Source organism: Monodelphis domestica, chromosome 2, assembly GCF_027887165.1.
Source record: "Monodelphis domestica isolate mMonDom1 chromosome 2, mMonDom1.pri, whole genome shotgun sequence".
NCBI classification, from domain to species: domain Eukaryota; kingdom Metazoa; phylum Chordata; class Mammalia; order Didelphimorphia; family Didelphidae; genus Monodelphis; species Monodelphis domestica.
The window spans coordinates 99,554,334-99,569,750 of record NC_077228.1 but is presented as its reverse complement, the minus strand read 5'-3'; the positions used below and the strand labels follow the sequence as shown (position 1 = coordinate 99,569,750).

The 15,417-nt window shown below is 35.5% G+C and overlaps 1 protein-coding gene across 5 annotated transcripts in view; it reads left to right on the top strand.

Moving 5' to 3' along the window:
- The first annotated feature begins 6,846 nt into the window (after positions 1-6,846).
- The window catches only part of ASPM (assembly factor for spindle microtubules), a 65,666-nt gene continuing 57,095 nt past the window's right edge, over positions 6,847-15,417 (top strand). For 2 of the 5 annotated variants that reach the window (XM_007481010.3, XM_007481009.3), the window contains exons 1-3: positions 6,849-7,356; positions 11,555-11,698; positions 12,052-13,561. In XM_007481010.3, the coding sequence (XP_007481072.2) occupies positions 7,051-7,356; positions 11,555-11,698; positions 12,052-13,561 (1,960 nt within the window). In that variant the 5' untranslated portion in view covers positions 6,849-7,050. Of the gene's footprint in view, positions 7,357-11,554; positions 11,699-12,051; positions 13,562-15,417 lie in introns of all 5 variants that reach the window. The other 3 variants (XR_461431.3, XM_007481011.3, XM_007481012.3) reach the window with 3 other exon arrangements.

Genomic DNA, 15,417 nt, shown 5'->3' with positions numbered 1-15,417 from the left:
CCCAGTACCCTCAGCACCTGGAGATTTCCTCTTACTTATGAGGGATTGGGCAGATGACTAGGGAGAGACTGCCAGAGCCCAGGTGTGCTGACTAGACTGACCCAGGCTGGAGAGAAGTGAGTATGTCTTGGTGAGTGTGATTGCTGAGAGGTGAGGGTCCTTATGGGCTGTGGTCAACCTCAGGAAAGTGGATTCCCTGGTTGGGTACCAGGGCAGAGAGGAGAACTGATGCTTACAGCCACCTGGGAACCATAAGGGGTAAAAGTGTGGTGGTCAGGACTCAGGGACAGAGGAAAACCTGAGGTCATCCACAATGGAGTGTGTGCTGGGGGAGCAGGAATCACAACTGGCCCGGGATTCTAGAAATTAGAAGCAATTAAGAGGTCAAAAGCCCCCAGATAAGGTTCAGAAAGTGCACAAAAAATCTGAAACCTGAGACATAACCCTCACACCCTGGGAGCATGGCCTGACTCTGGCACAAAGGAAGTAATTAAGTAGACCACTAAAAATTTTTAAAAGATAAAGAACCCAACCATAGATATGCATTATGGTGATAGAGAAGACCAGTGTTCAAATCCCAAAGACAGCAAAGTTAAAACACCTAGTGTAATATAATTGTAATATGAGGGCAGGGAGAGAATGGAGTCTTCCCTCTCTTCTGGGTCAGAACCAGAGTGAGGTAAAGATGGAGTAGAGTCAAGGAGAGGGAGAGAGGGAAAGAGAGAGAGAGAGATCCCACTCTGGTTGCCTTTCAAGACCTTAACTTCTGTTTCCTCAGACTTTCCTTGACTAAACAGTTACTTGTTCTTAGTATTAAACTTTTATTCTAAGGGGAAAAGGCAAGGAATAGGGCAGATGAGTTTAGGAATAAGGCAGAAGAGAAGACAGAGCTGGGGTTTCCTAGAACAACTGAAACTCCTCCCAAAAGTCTGGCAGATCAGGCTTTGTTGATCTGACCCCACTGGGGTCAGTTAGAAGAAATCTTATCTCTCACTGCCTTGGCAACTGTAACCAGTGCAGGACTTAGGGGATCTGGAGGAAATCTTCCTTCTAGTGAACAGCTTCCATTTGAAGTTTTCACTTTTGCCTTCTTGGGGTACTGGGTCAAGCTTTCACAGGAGGAGATGAGTGCTGGTTCAGAGATCCACCTAGTCCACCTTCCTGGTAGCTTTTCAGAGAGGAGATGAATCTTTTCAACTGTCCATACCAGCTTACTTCCTCTCCTTTCCTCAGAATTCTCTCTCCTTCCTGCCCTTCCCCCATTCCGGCAGAATTCTCCAGCTTACCAGATCTGCTTCTCTCCTTTCTGCTGGCAGATTGTCTAGTCCTTCTCTTACACTAGCATTAAAGAAATACAAAATGGTCATATGTTCAAAAAGAGTTCTTGGAAGAGCTTTAAAAAGAGCTTAAAACCAAATGAGAAAGGCTGAGGAAAAATTAGGGGTGGGAGGAATGAGAGCAATATAAGAAAATTATAGAACAAAATGCCAACCAATTGAAAAAAAGACATTTAAAAAACTCACTAAAGAACTAATTAAAAATTAGATTTGGGCAAGGGAAAGCTAAAGATGTCTTAAGACAACAAGAAATAAAATAGAAAGAATGAAAAAATAGAGAATGTGAAACTTTACAAAAATAACTGACCTGGAAAACAGATCCTGGAGGGACAATATAAGAATTGTTGGACTGCCAGAAATCACGATTTTTAAAAAGCATTTAGATACTATACTTCAAGAAGTTGTTGAGATAGGTGGCTCAGAGGATTCAAAGCCAGTCTTGGAGATGAGAGGTCCTGGGTTCAAATCTAGATTAGAAATCTAGAAGGATAAAAATCTTTTCAACTTAAAGAGAAATAAAGATGAGGGGATAGGATAATGGAGGGTACTCTTAGAAGGAAGTTCATATTAGGAAATAGGAGGGCAAGGGTTGGATAGAATAAGAAGTTGGAAGAGGAAGACAAGGGAGGAGCCCTCAGAAAGTCCAATTGATTTAAAACTAGGATGTCAAGGGTAGATGATAATGGAGGGACTCTTAGAAGAGGGTAGTGGATTGGGGAGATAGTAATCAAAAGAAAATTATAATTTCTGAGGAGGGATGAATCAAAAAGAGATGGAGAGGACAAACAATGAGGAAAAATAGAATGGAGGGAAATACCTTGACAGTGAATGAGATGAATTCACCCATAAATGAAAATGGATAGCAAAATCTAAAATCTAACAATATGCTATTTATAAGAAATATTTAAAAATGAAAGAGAGTAAAAATAAAGGGCTAGAGCAGAATATAGTATACTTCAGTTAATGCAAAAAAAAGCAAGGATAGCAATCATGATCTCTTAAGTTGAAGCTAAAATAGGTTTAATTAAAAAAGATAAACAGGAAAACTACATTATGTTAAAAGGTACTATAATGAAACATTATCAGTACTAAACCAATAGGCACCAAATATTATAGCATCCAAACTTTTAAAGGAAAAACTAAATGAGTTACAAATGGAAATAAATAGCAAAACAATAATAATGAGAGATTTTTATCTTCCTGTCTCAGAACTATATAAATATAACTCAAAAACTAAGAAAGAAGTCAAGGAAATGAAAAGAATCTCAGTCAAGCTAAATATGATATATGGAGAGAACTGAACTGGAATAGAAAGGAATATGCCTTCTAAGGGGTACATGGTACCTATAAAAATTTGTATATTAGGGCACAGAGACTTTATAGTTAAATGAAGAAAAGCAGAAATAGTAAATGCATAGTTTTTACACCATGATGCAATAAAGCATTTAATAAAGGGACTTCTGAAACAGAGTAAAAATTAATTGGACACTAAACTGAAACTTAATCTAAACTAAATCTTAAATAATTAGTGAGTTAAAGAACAAGTCCCTGAAACAATTTTATTAAGGAGAATGATATGAGAAAATATGCCAAATCTACAGGATACAACACAAGCAGTAGAGCATTTTTATATCACTAAATTCTTATTTCATTAAAGTTGAGAAATAACAGGGCTATGAATTGGAAATGCAATTTAAAAAGTTAGATCCCCAACTAAACATCAAATTGGAAATCCTAAGAATTAAAGGAAAGATTAATAAAATTGAGTGTAAGAAAACCAATGAGTTAATAAAACTTGGAGTTGGTTTTATAAAAAAAGAATAAACAAAACAGATAAAGCATTGATTAATATGATTTTTTAAAAAGAGAGAAGAAAACCAAATCACTATTATCAAATATAGAAAAGATGAATATACCAATAATAAAGCTGAAATCAAAGCAATTATTAGGTGTTATTTTGTCAAATTATGTGTCAACAAATTTAACAATATAAGTGAAAAGGAAGAATACTTAAAAATATAAGTTGCCTAGACTCTCAGAGGAGATAAAATATCTAAATATACCTGTTTTAGAAAAAGGAACTGAACATGCCATAAATGAACTTCCTAAGGGGAAAAAAAAACAAAAGACATCAGGTCGTGATGTATTCACAAATGAATTCTACCAAACATTTAAAGATCAACTAGTTCCAATATTAAATAAATAATTTTAAATAATAGGTAAAGGAGTCCTACCAAACTCCTTTATGAATCAGATATGGTACTGATACCTAAATCAGGAAGAGCAAAATCAGAAAGAAATTATAATCCAATTTCATTAATGAATATGGATGCAAAAATCCTAAATAAAATATTTGGGAGGAGACTACAGCAACATAGTACAATGATTACATCTTGTGACCTTGTAAGGATTTATACCAAGAATGTAGGAATGGTATAGTAAAAAGAAAACTAGTAACATAAGAAAAGTAATGAAAATCTTCTGATTATATCACTAGCATAATATAATGCCTTTGATAAAAAAACCCCAACACATTCTTATTAAAAACTTCTGAAGACATAGGTATGAATGAATTCTTCTTTAAATGATAAGAATTATCTACCTAAAACCATTAAGAAGTATTTGTAACAAAGATAAGCTAGATTTCCTAATAAGAGCAGGAATGAAACAAGGATGCCCATTATCACCAATAGTATTCAATATTGTGTTAGAAATACTAGCAATAGCAGTAAGAGAAAAAAAGTACTAAAACTCTCCCTTTTTACAGATGATATGACAGAACATGTGAAAAATCATAGATTCAACTAAAAAGTTATTTGAAACTATAATTTTAGCAAAGGTAGGGTACAAAATAAAGCCACATAATTAATTGACATTTCTATAAATCACTAACAAAATCTTGCAAGAATAGACTATGATACTCCATTTAAAATAACCATAGACAGAATAAAATACCTGGGAATATACCTGCCAAAACAAACCAAGGAACTACATGAGCATAGTTATAAAATTTTTACACAAATAAAATCAGATTTAAATAACTTGAGAAATATTGTTTATGGGTAGACAAAGCCAATATAATTAAAATAAAATTCCTATCTAAGCTTATTCAATGCCATCCCAATTAAATTGCTGGAAAAAAAATTGAACTAGAAAAAATGACAAAATTCATTTGGAAGAAAAAAAATTCAAGAATATCAAAGGATGGTAAAAAAAAATGTAAAGGAAGGAGGTCTAGTAGTCCCAGTCTATGATAAAGCAGTAATTATCAAAACTATTTTGTTCTAGCTAAGAAATAGAAAAGTAGATCAGTGGAACAGAACAGACATATAACAAGCAGTAAAAAGATTATGATAACTTTGTATTTGCAAAAGTAAAGGTCCTAGTTTTTGTGGTAAGAATACTCCATTTGGTAAAAGTTGTTGGGAAAACTGGAAAGCAATCTGTGGAAACTAGGTTTAGGCCAATATCTTACACTATTTACCAAAATAAGATCAAAATAGATATATGACCTAGATATACAGGAAGAAGTATTTCCTATCATATTTATGGATAGTAGAGGAATTTATTAAAAACAAGAGAGAATATTGTGAGGTGTAAAATAGGTAAATTTTATTACATTAAATGGAAAAGTTTTGTACTAATAAAGCTAACATAGCCAAAATAAGAAGGAAAGCAGAAAATTGGGGGGAAATTTTATAGAAAGATTCTTGGAGAGAGGTCTCATACCTCAAATATAGAGAGAACTTCTGACACATCAGATTGGTTAAAACGATTAAAAGGAAAAATGACAAATGTTGGAGGCGTATGGAAAAATGGGGATACTAATAATACTGTTGGTGGAATTGTGTACTGATTCAACTATTTTGGAGAGTAATCTATAATTATACCTAGAGAGAGTTGTAAAACTATATGGTTTTAGGTCCACTAATACTTATAGATCTGTTTCCCAATGATATCAGGGAAAAATGGAAACGAACCTATATGACTTAAAATATTTAAGCAGCTCTTTTTATAGAACTATAAATTGAGTGTTGGGGTGCCAATCAATTAGGGAATGGCTGAATAAGTTGTGACATCTTGTTGTGATGGAATACTAAAACATGGAAAAACCTTCATGAAATTATGAAAATTTTAATGAACAGAGTCAAGAGATCATTACGTACAACAGAAATAATGTTTGAAGAATGACTTGTAAATATCCACTCCACTGAAAGAACTGATAAATAAAAACATGCAAGACATAGTTATTATGTTTGTGTGTGTGAAGTGAATGATGCCTTTGCTAGTGAAAGAGGAAGATATATGGGAATTTTAATGTAACTCACAAACAAATAAATAAATAAATGATTTTTAAAAGTGTGTTTTGAGGACATTTTCAGGAAAGAGAACAGCAAGGAAGAGGGGAAAACATTTGGAAAAAGCTGGCAACAGTCAAGTTACTGAACAACAGAGGATCCCTACTAGAGGGGCATCTTCTAACTATGAAGGATTTGGAAAAGGTTTCAATCAATGCTTGTTTCTTCACTGAACACTAGGGGTTTCATACTGGAGAGAAACCCTTTGTAATGAATGTGGAAAAGACTTTTACACAAAGTCACATCATATTACTCATCAGGTCTCTCATACTGGAAAAAAATCTTATATATATATAATGTTAGACAACCTCCCTTATTTTTCACTTTTTACTAGATAGGAGAAGGCACATACTGGAAAGAAGCCTTGAATATGTAAGGTATTTGAGGAATGTGTCAGAGAAGCATGTAATTGTGGGATACAGTTTTGGGTAGAAATAAGTTGTGTTTTTTTTTCAACATCGGAGGAATTTTGCTGTACAGAAAACCTCTTTACATTTAAGTTGACCAATATATATTTGGGGGCAGTTGGATGGTGCATTGGATAGCGTTTGAAGTCAGGAAAGGCTCATCTTCCTGAATCCAAATCGTGCTCAGACACTAATTGTGTGACCCCGAGCAAGTCACTTAATCCTGTTTGCCTGAGTTTCCTCATCTGTAAAATTAAGGGAGAAGGAAATGGAAAACCAATGCAGTATCTTTGCCAAGAAAACACCATACAGGGTCACAAATAGTCACACATAATTGAAAACGACTGAAAGGCGATTAGAATGTGGTTGGGTTTGGGGTGGAGGTGGGCTTAGCACAGTTGTACACAGTAAGTGCTTACTAAATGCTTCATTCGTCCATCCAGTCATTGAGAGAACAAATAGGAATGGAAGGTAAGGTTTTGCTACTTACTATTACATAGGACCCGCCCCAATAACTGACATCCTACGGAAAATTCATTGTGGATTTCCTAGCCTAAGCCTAAACCTTTCCATTCAGCTTTCCAGGAAGTGATATCCTTCCCTTTGGCCAGGGGTGGTCAACTATCAGGTTTAAAAAAGTCGCTGCAGCCCCATTGGTCGGCATCTCCAAGGCTCCTGTAGCCATTGGCCAGATTGTCGCAGAGTGACGCTCCGTTCCTGGTTTCCGATTGGCGGCTGAAGGATTTTTTGAATTTGGGAGAGGGAGCTGTTTTGAGGTGGTTCAGCAACTGGTGAATAACTCTTATCTCCTGTGAGCCACAGCAGAGACTCTAGCAGAGGTAAAAGTTTTCGCGCCCCTTTTCTCCCCTCCCCTTTGGGGTGCGGAGGGCCGCACAAGTGTCTTTCTTCTCGTCCTACGCTTTCGTGGCGAAGGTCTCCTGAGAAGCCATGGCAGCGGGGCCGCAAGGGCAAGACGCCACCAAGAGCCGCTGGGCGCGGGGTCCCGGCCCGGGTCCTCCTCGTGGGCAGCAGACTTCTCGGGGAACGGAGGTCAGCGGCTCCCCGGTACTGCTGAGACTCAGCCACTTCTCCAGACCTCCCTTCCTCTGCTTCGGCGATGTCCGGGTTGGAGTCTCCCGGACCTTGCCCTTGATCCTGGACAACCCGAACGAGGAGGTGGTGGACGTGAGAGTGGCCCGGCTCCCGAAGGCGGACCAAGGCTTCAGCGTCTCCCCGCAGAGCTTCATTCTGCAGGTAAGGACAGTCGGAGGACATACATGTTCACGTAGGCTCCTCTTCCCGAACCCAGAATCCTTCCTCTCCGCGACCCCCAGCAGCGTCACTCGTTGTCTCCTCACACTGTCTCTGCTGTCTGACATTCTGAGAAACCCCCGTCCGAAAGAGAGAAAACCCACGGGTAATTTGCTTAGAGTCCATTGTCCCTTTTAAGAAGTGATCCAGAGACTTTGTAAGGAACCTCTTCCACGCATGCCCATCTTTGGTTTCTGGGCTGATGCTCTGTTTTCGGTTCCGAATTAATAAAAGAAGATTCAATTTATTCCGTAGGTTGTTGATTTGAAGTACATTATTTTCTATCTAGCCATCTTCAAATCTCAGCTAAAATTCCACCTTCAGGAAACGGCTCCCAGTCCACCTTAATGTCAGTGCGTTCTCTCTGAGATTTCCTCCCATCTACTATCATTTATGAAGAGTTACACTCAAGTTGTCTCCCCCTATCTATACCCCCAATTTTCCCGTTTCCACCACTTCATTGGAATTGTGAACTTCTTGGGGGCAGACATTGTTTTTGCTTTTCTTTTTTTTTTATCTTATGTGGAGATGCTTGGCATATGATGTGTTTAATAAATACATGCTTGTTGACTGGCAAGCAAAGTATTATGGGAATACAAAGGCAGAAACAACCTGTCCTTAACTCAAGAAGTTTAAATTTTTCTTACCATTTAGAAAGCAGTACAGAAGATAATTTAAAAATAACTAGTATTTATTAGTAAATATTAGTAATTAATTTATTAGTAAATATTAGTAATCTTAGTATTATTAATTAGTACTGATTTTAAAACTAATAAGAATAGTACTGTTAGTACTAATTACTAAGGTTAGCTTATTTACTTATCACACTGCGTAAATGAACATTTATACAAATATGTATTCACATAAGATAGTTATTAATAACTAATGTTAGTAGCATTTAATTGGCACTATTAATTAGTACTAAATCACTAATTAGTGAGAGACCTTGGAAGGACTTTCCTTTAGGATATGACTGTATGTACAGCCTTGAAGGAAGCCAAGGATTCTAGGAAGTTGAAGCATGGAAAATAGCCTGGGAAAAGTTATGAAAATAGAAGGTAAAACTCAAGTAGACTGTCTGACTGAAATATAAAATACATGAAGTGGTGAATTGTATTAAGTCTAGTTTGTCTGGAAACAGGTTATTAAAGCCATTCAGAGAAGTGAGTATTTTTACCTGGTGGCAATAGGAGTTACTTAAGATGTGTTAGTAGATAAGTGACATGGTCAAACCCTATGTTTTTTGAAAGATGTCTTTGACAACTATGAATTAATTAGAAAAGAGAGTCTCAAAACTGGAAAACCAGTTAGGAGGCTATGACAGTAGAATGGTGAGGTGTAATAATCTTGTGAGTAAGAAAAGGGAGATGTCTCTACTGCCCATAAATACAACTGGATATGGGAGACAAGGGAGGGAAAGAGTAGATGACCCCAAGGTTATAAACCAGGGAAAGAATGGAGTGCCCCTAGTAGAAAAAGGAAATTTAGAGGAGCAGATTTAGCGGGAAGTTAATGAGTTCTATTTTGGATATGTTGAGCTTAGCATGCATAAGCTATGTCTTGGAGTAGTTGTCCAGTACTCATTTGGTGATATGGGATTAAAGCCCAGAAGAGAGATAAAGATTGAGTATATAGATCTGGGAATCATCTAAATAAAGATGATAATTGAAGCCACAGAAATTAATGAGATCATAAAGAGAGGAAGAAGAGAGCAGAGAATATGATGATTCAGCAAGAGATACTGAAAAGGAAAAGTCAGACAGATATGAAAAGAACCATGAGAGAACTGTATTAAGAGTGTCAAGGTAGAGAATAGCGTAATCTTAAAAGTTGGTGATATCTTTGAATTGTATTCTAGCTCCAAAATTCTATAATACTATGGTGTTAAAATACAAAAGAACTGGTGAAACATTTATTAACGATCTATTACATGCCAAGTACTGAGCTTGTTGCTGAGGATACAAAGACAAATATGGAACTATCTTTGTCCTTGGGGAGCATTTCTTGTTTGGGGAATACGATTCCCTGATACCTCTTACATTTAGGAATATGTGAAATAGGCACTTATTTTCTGGATTTGGAATATTTGGCTTTGGAATTCCTAGGGAGTAAAACTTGATTTAATAGCACAGACCTGCAACTGCTCTGGAACTTGTAGCCTTAGGGAGAATTTCCTGAGTTTATTGAAAGTTTAAGTGATTTGCCTACTGACACAGAGTATGTATCAGAAATAGGGCTTTGGTTATTATACCCCATAACAGCCTCTTCCACATAGAAGTTAAATGTGATTTTGTAGTTGGCCCTTGAGTTGAGCTTTGAAGAAAGCTACATATTCCAAGAGATGGAAAGGAGGGAGTAAAATTTAGGCATGAAAGATTTAGGCTCTTCTAAAACCACAGGTCATGCATGTTTAAGGTCATATAAGGAGACTAGTTTGGCTGGACTGTAGTTGGGCAGGACTAGAAGAGGTAGATTGGGACTGAGATGTGAAGGGCTTTAAATTCTAAAGAGAGGAATTTAATAGAATGTGAAGTTCTTTTTGTAAGGTATTTCATTTTTGTCTTTGTATCCCCTGTATCTTGGACACAGTAGGTGCTTAATATGTGTACATATGGATTGCTTAATTTTAAAGGCAACAAAGAGCCACTGGATCGTATTAAGCAAGAAGAATTGACATCGTTAGAACTAGGCTTCAGGAATATTTTTAGCTCTGCACACATAGTAGGCAATTAATAAATCTTTGAGTAAAATTTATTAGTGAGAGTAAGATTGTCAAATTAGAGTTATTTCCTATTTCTCTTGACTTTTGACTTTTTTATTTAATGAATTTGAGTTAGAAAAAAGGGTAATCATTATAGGCCTGAAAAAAATAAGAAAAGGAGTTTATGAAAATTGTTGTAATTGCTTTTGAATTAAGATTGCAGCAACAATTTTAAGAGACCTCTTGAGAACTTTACTAAAAGTACACAGGTTCTTCAAATTTTAGTCGAATAGATGACAGTCAAATGAATGCTACAAACCCCATTCCCCCATAATTTATTTTAAATATAGCTATTTAAGCTTCAGGCAGTAGGTCTTATTAGATATTGGGTTAATTGAAACTACTGAAAGCTGCAAGTAGAGTTATGTAAAGAGTGAATATTATGGTTGAATCTGAAAAAAATTGCCAGGGGAAATCCTAAATAATAAAATGCCCAAGTCAGCTGCCATATTTTTATGGTGATTTAATTACAATAGGAGGAAGAAAATATTTGAGGGAGAAAGAGAAGGAGAGAAGGAAAGGAGTTTTAACTCAGAACCACTCTGGCTCAGGCTGAGCCAAAGCGGGTGTTAAGGCCTTGGAAAGCCAAGGCAGAGAAAGGGGTCAGTCCTTATCACTCACAGTACCTCTCAGAAGGAAAGCTGTCTGCAGGGCTCCTCTGAGCTCAAGCTCCAGGATTGAACTGAACTCTAGCCCTCTCCACAGGAAGTTCTGAGAACTCCAGAGGCTATTCTCTACCTCACTTCCTGCGTCTCACATGTGCCAGTGGTGGCTCAAGCTTGACTTAGGACTGCCCAGAGGTCCTTCCTTTTTTTGCACATGTCTGTTGAAGGCCATCTCCTCAGATAATTAAATCTTGAGTTTAATGCAGACCTTCCTAATCTTGTTAAACTAAGAAGGGAGGAGAAATGTAGTTTCCAAGACCTGATTCTGTTATTCCAAGTATCTCTATTGTTATTGATCAGGAAATAGGTAAATCAGATCTTTGAGAGAATGGTCTGATTAGGGTGGAATAGTTTTGAAATTCACAGTTAGAAGATGGCAAACAGTTTCTTATAATCTAATTTGGATAATTTTTTTTTAACTTTTTCTATTAATCATATGTATAATTTATAAAAACCATCTCTAAAACAAATGCATGCAATTAATCTGGTTATTGCTTCCATCAGTTTTAATACTTGACATTTATTATATTCCTGAATTTGTCATTAGCATCTATAACAGTTTTTTTTCTTCGTCTCTATTGAAAATCAATGAAAGTAATTGTTCTTTCTTTAGTTACGTTAAAGAAAAGAGGGGATTGAGAAAGAAATTAATATATTTAATTTTCAGTATAGGTATAATATGTATTAATAGTGTTCTTACTTTATCTTTTTGTAGCCTAAAGAAAGAATTTTTGTTTCTGTAACTTGGACACCATTCAATGAAGGCAGAGTACGAGAGATGGTAACTTTTCTTGTGAATGATGTTCTGAAACATCAAGCAATATTATTAGGGAATGCAGAACAACCAAAAAAGAAAAAGGTAAGTATATATATTTTAAAATTTGAAAATATTTTTTGTTTTGCTCTCAACTAAACTTTTAAAAATTAAAAGATATAAAAATAATTAGTAGTTAGTTATGTATACAAAAATACCTCTTATAAAATTCTCTGCATTCTGTTTAGCATTATAATTATTTGTGTATGACTCATTTCCCTACTATTTTCTCTTATATCAACATATACACTCAGCTATTATTTCCGTAAAGACTGTCTAGTCTGTCATTAATATTTCCTAAGGCCCTTAATTAATATAATTAAGTACTTTATATATTAGTTCTTTATTAGATACTAACTTTCAACTATCATCTAACCAATCTTTTGTGTACTTTTCAGAGAAGTCTTTGGGATACTCTTAAAAAGAAGGATATTTCATCTTCCTCAAGGCTTTCTAAAAGGCGTTCAAATATTAAAAATGTTAATAATGCCTTTGATCTTCCTCAGAAGAGTGACAAATTAAGAAGCCCACTACAAGCCTGTGAAAATTTGGTTGCATTGGAAGATTGTCCCCTCATGGGAAGTGAATCTTTAAATACAAAAGACAATCAATTGCCTGTATCACCCATTAGTCCTGATTTTAAAAAAAGCCCCAATGAAATTGGCACTCCACTTTCTGTTCGTCGATCAACCACCTATACCCTCCTTCATGCACCAGAAAACAGAGAATTATTGAAGGGAGCGCAAGATGCTAGCCTTTTGAAAGATTTTCATTTGGTTGAGGAAGTAATCAGTAAAAATATGTACAACACTGTTACTAAATCAGTACAAGGAAGCAATGTTAAGGATCACCTGGACTTCAGTAATATAAGATTACCTATTTTTTCTCCAGAACATTCTTCATCTCTACACCTGCCAAATCAAAGAACTTTTTTAAGTCCAGATTCTTTTGTAAGTGATAACTATTTGGCTAATAAAGATCTAGAATCTATGCCAATTCTTTCACCTGATCAGTTCATGAAAGATGATTCAAAGGATACACATTTTGAGTCACAAAAGATATATGAAATACACAAACCATTTTTTCAAAGGACAATTTTAAGTCCAGATTCCTTTGTGTCTAATAGTTACGAGCTGCACGAAGATCTAGAACCAGTATCTATTGATCCTATTCTTTCACCAGATCAGTTTATGAAAAATAATATAGCAGAGTTACATACATCTCAGCAGTTTGCACAGTTATCTTTAGCAAATGAAAATTCTCCATTAGTAGACTCAACTCTTAATTGGAAGAACAATAAAATGTTACAGTTTGTGACTGAGGATCAAGCCTTTCCAAATGTTATTCCCAAAGAAACCAAACTAGTAGAAATTAAATTACATTACTCTAGCCCTTCAAATGAGAATCATTGTAAGGTTTCTGCAGTTCAGAAAAATCCTTGTAACTTCAAGGAACAATGTAAGAGGCGTCCAATACTTTCGGCTACTGTTACTAAAAGTAAGCCAAAGTGCTCTGAAAGAAAGAGAACTGGAATGAATAACCCAAAGTCTAGACGGTGTCTTAACAATGCAGTAACTGATTGTGAAAATACAGAAATGTTGCATGCTTACCTTCCAAATATATGTCCAGTTGTAAATGAATCAAAGAGTTGTAAAGATAAAGCAAATACAGTTTCCTTTGGAAGTACCTTTGGTGGCTATAAAAGAAAAAGTGAAGAAAATTTGGAAGATATAAATGTAATGGACTCAGCTAATGAACACATGGAAGTGAGAGAAACCAAAAGAATCCATTTTTCTTGCGCAAAGTCCAAAGCACTGACTGTCGTGAAAACGAAAAAAGCAATTGTAAGATCACCAGCCTCAAAACATGTTAGTGTCTGTGGGAAACAAAACCGGAAGAAGAAAACTGGTGAGTTTAATTTGTTCCGTGGGAAACAAAAAACATTTTTTTAATGTTTACAAAGAAAATTCCTTTGAATTTTGATTTTAGATGTTTTAATAAAATTTACTGCTAATTTGTAGATTACATGTATAAAGAGTATTACCATAATATACTCTTGTAATTTTTTCTCTTCCTACATATATCTAATGAAACTGCTTGTTCTTTGTCAGATCTTACTAATGAGTTAAAAACAATTTTTTTCTTAAACTGTTAACTTATTATTATTTTTTTAAATAAACCCTTACCTTCTGTCTTGGAGTCAATTATGTGTATTGGCTCCAAGGCAGAAGAGTGGTAAGGGCTAGGCAATGGGGGTCAAGTGACTTGCCCAGGGTCACACAGCTGGGAAGTGGCTGAAGTCAGATTTTAACCTAGGACCTCCCGTCTCTAGGACTGGTTCTCAATCCACTGTGCTACCCAGCTGCCCCCAACTGTTAACTTATTAAAATACATTTTCTCTCTTCATTGAAGAAATGCAAGCCACGTAGATATTCTTGAGCTAGAATATTTTACTTCCTCATTAATTCATAAATCTTTATTTGTATTTGTTTTTGTATTAGTATTTGAACCACTGCCAGTGCCTTTTCTGAAACTAAGAAATATAAGCTAGTCTTAGGTCTCTTAAGATCATATTATATAGTTGAAGGCTTAAGACATATATACCATTGTAGTGCAGGGCAATGTATGGTAAGTTCTATGAATGATATAAACAATATACAATAATTCAAAAGGAGGTCATTTAAAATTTTATACGATTTTTAAAAGCTCTGCAAAGGAGATAGAGCTTAAACTGGGCTTTGGGAAATGGGTGGTATTTGGATATGAGAAGTATGGGGGAAAACAAGGAAAGGTGTGAAGACAGAAAAACAGTTTGGCTGAAGTATAGACTTCTTGTAGAGCAAAAGTGGAATTTAATGCTGGAAAGTTAGATTAAGGATTTATTATGGAAAGATTGGATTGGTAGAGTTAGGAATTTACCGTGTAGACAACACACAATAAGAAAAAATATAGAAGTTCTTTTTTTTTTCCAATTTAAACATTATTTTATTTGGTCATTTTCAAACAATATTCCTTGGAAACAAAGATCCTTTTCTTTTCCTCCCCCCCCCCCCCCCCAACAGAAGTTATTTCTAACAATTAAATCATCTTTTTGGGAAGACAGCATAAGTCTTGAATTGTAAAGGCAGATATTAGCCAATGGCATTTTCCCCTGTGTATTAGATAAAGGATAGTATCTAATGTTCGTGTCTTTCAAAGTGTCTACTAATTCTGGTTTCTGTGATCAAAGGAATGCTTAGGAAAATTTTCTAGTGCTGTTGTTTGCAGAATGTTTTGAAAACACCTTGAGGATCATAGATTTAGAACTAGAAGAAGGCAACTGCAATATTCCAAGACTAAGATACAGAGGAACTGAATTAGGGTAATGGCACTAAGAATGGAAATGAAAGGTCATATAAAAGGAGATTTTGAAATAATCAGTAGGATATAGTAGTTGTAGGGAATGATGAAGGAATCAAAAATCATGCTGAATGTTGCTGCTTGAGTGACTAGGAGGATGATAATACCATCAAAAGTAGTTAGGAAATGAAGATCATTTATTGAATTAGTCAATTAACAGGCATTAAGCAAATGCCTATTCTGTGCCAAGCACTGTGTAAGATAGATAGAAAGGAAAAAATATGGACCTCACCAAGATTCTTGTAGAACTTTGAGATAGCTTTTACAACTGCACTAAGATTTTTGGGATACTCTGTATAAGCATGTAAAAAAAAACTTTTTTTTTTTTAAGTAAATGCCTTGGATATTTATTTAAGTGCTAGTAA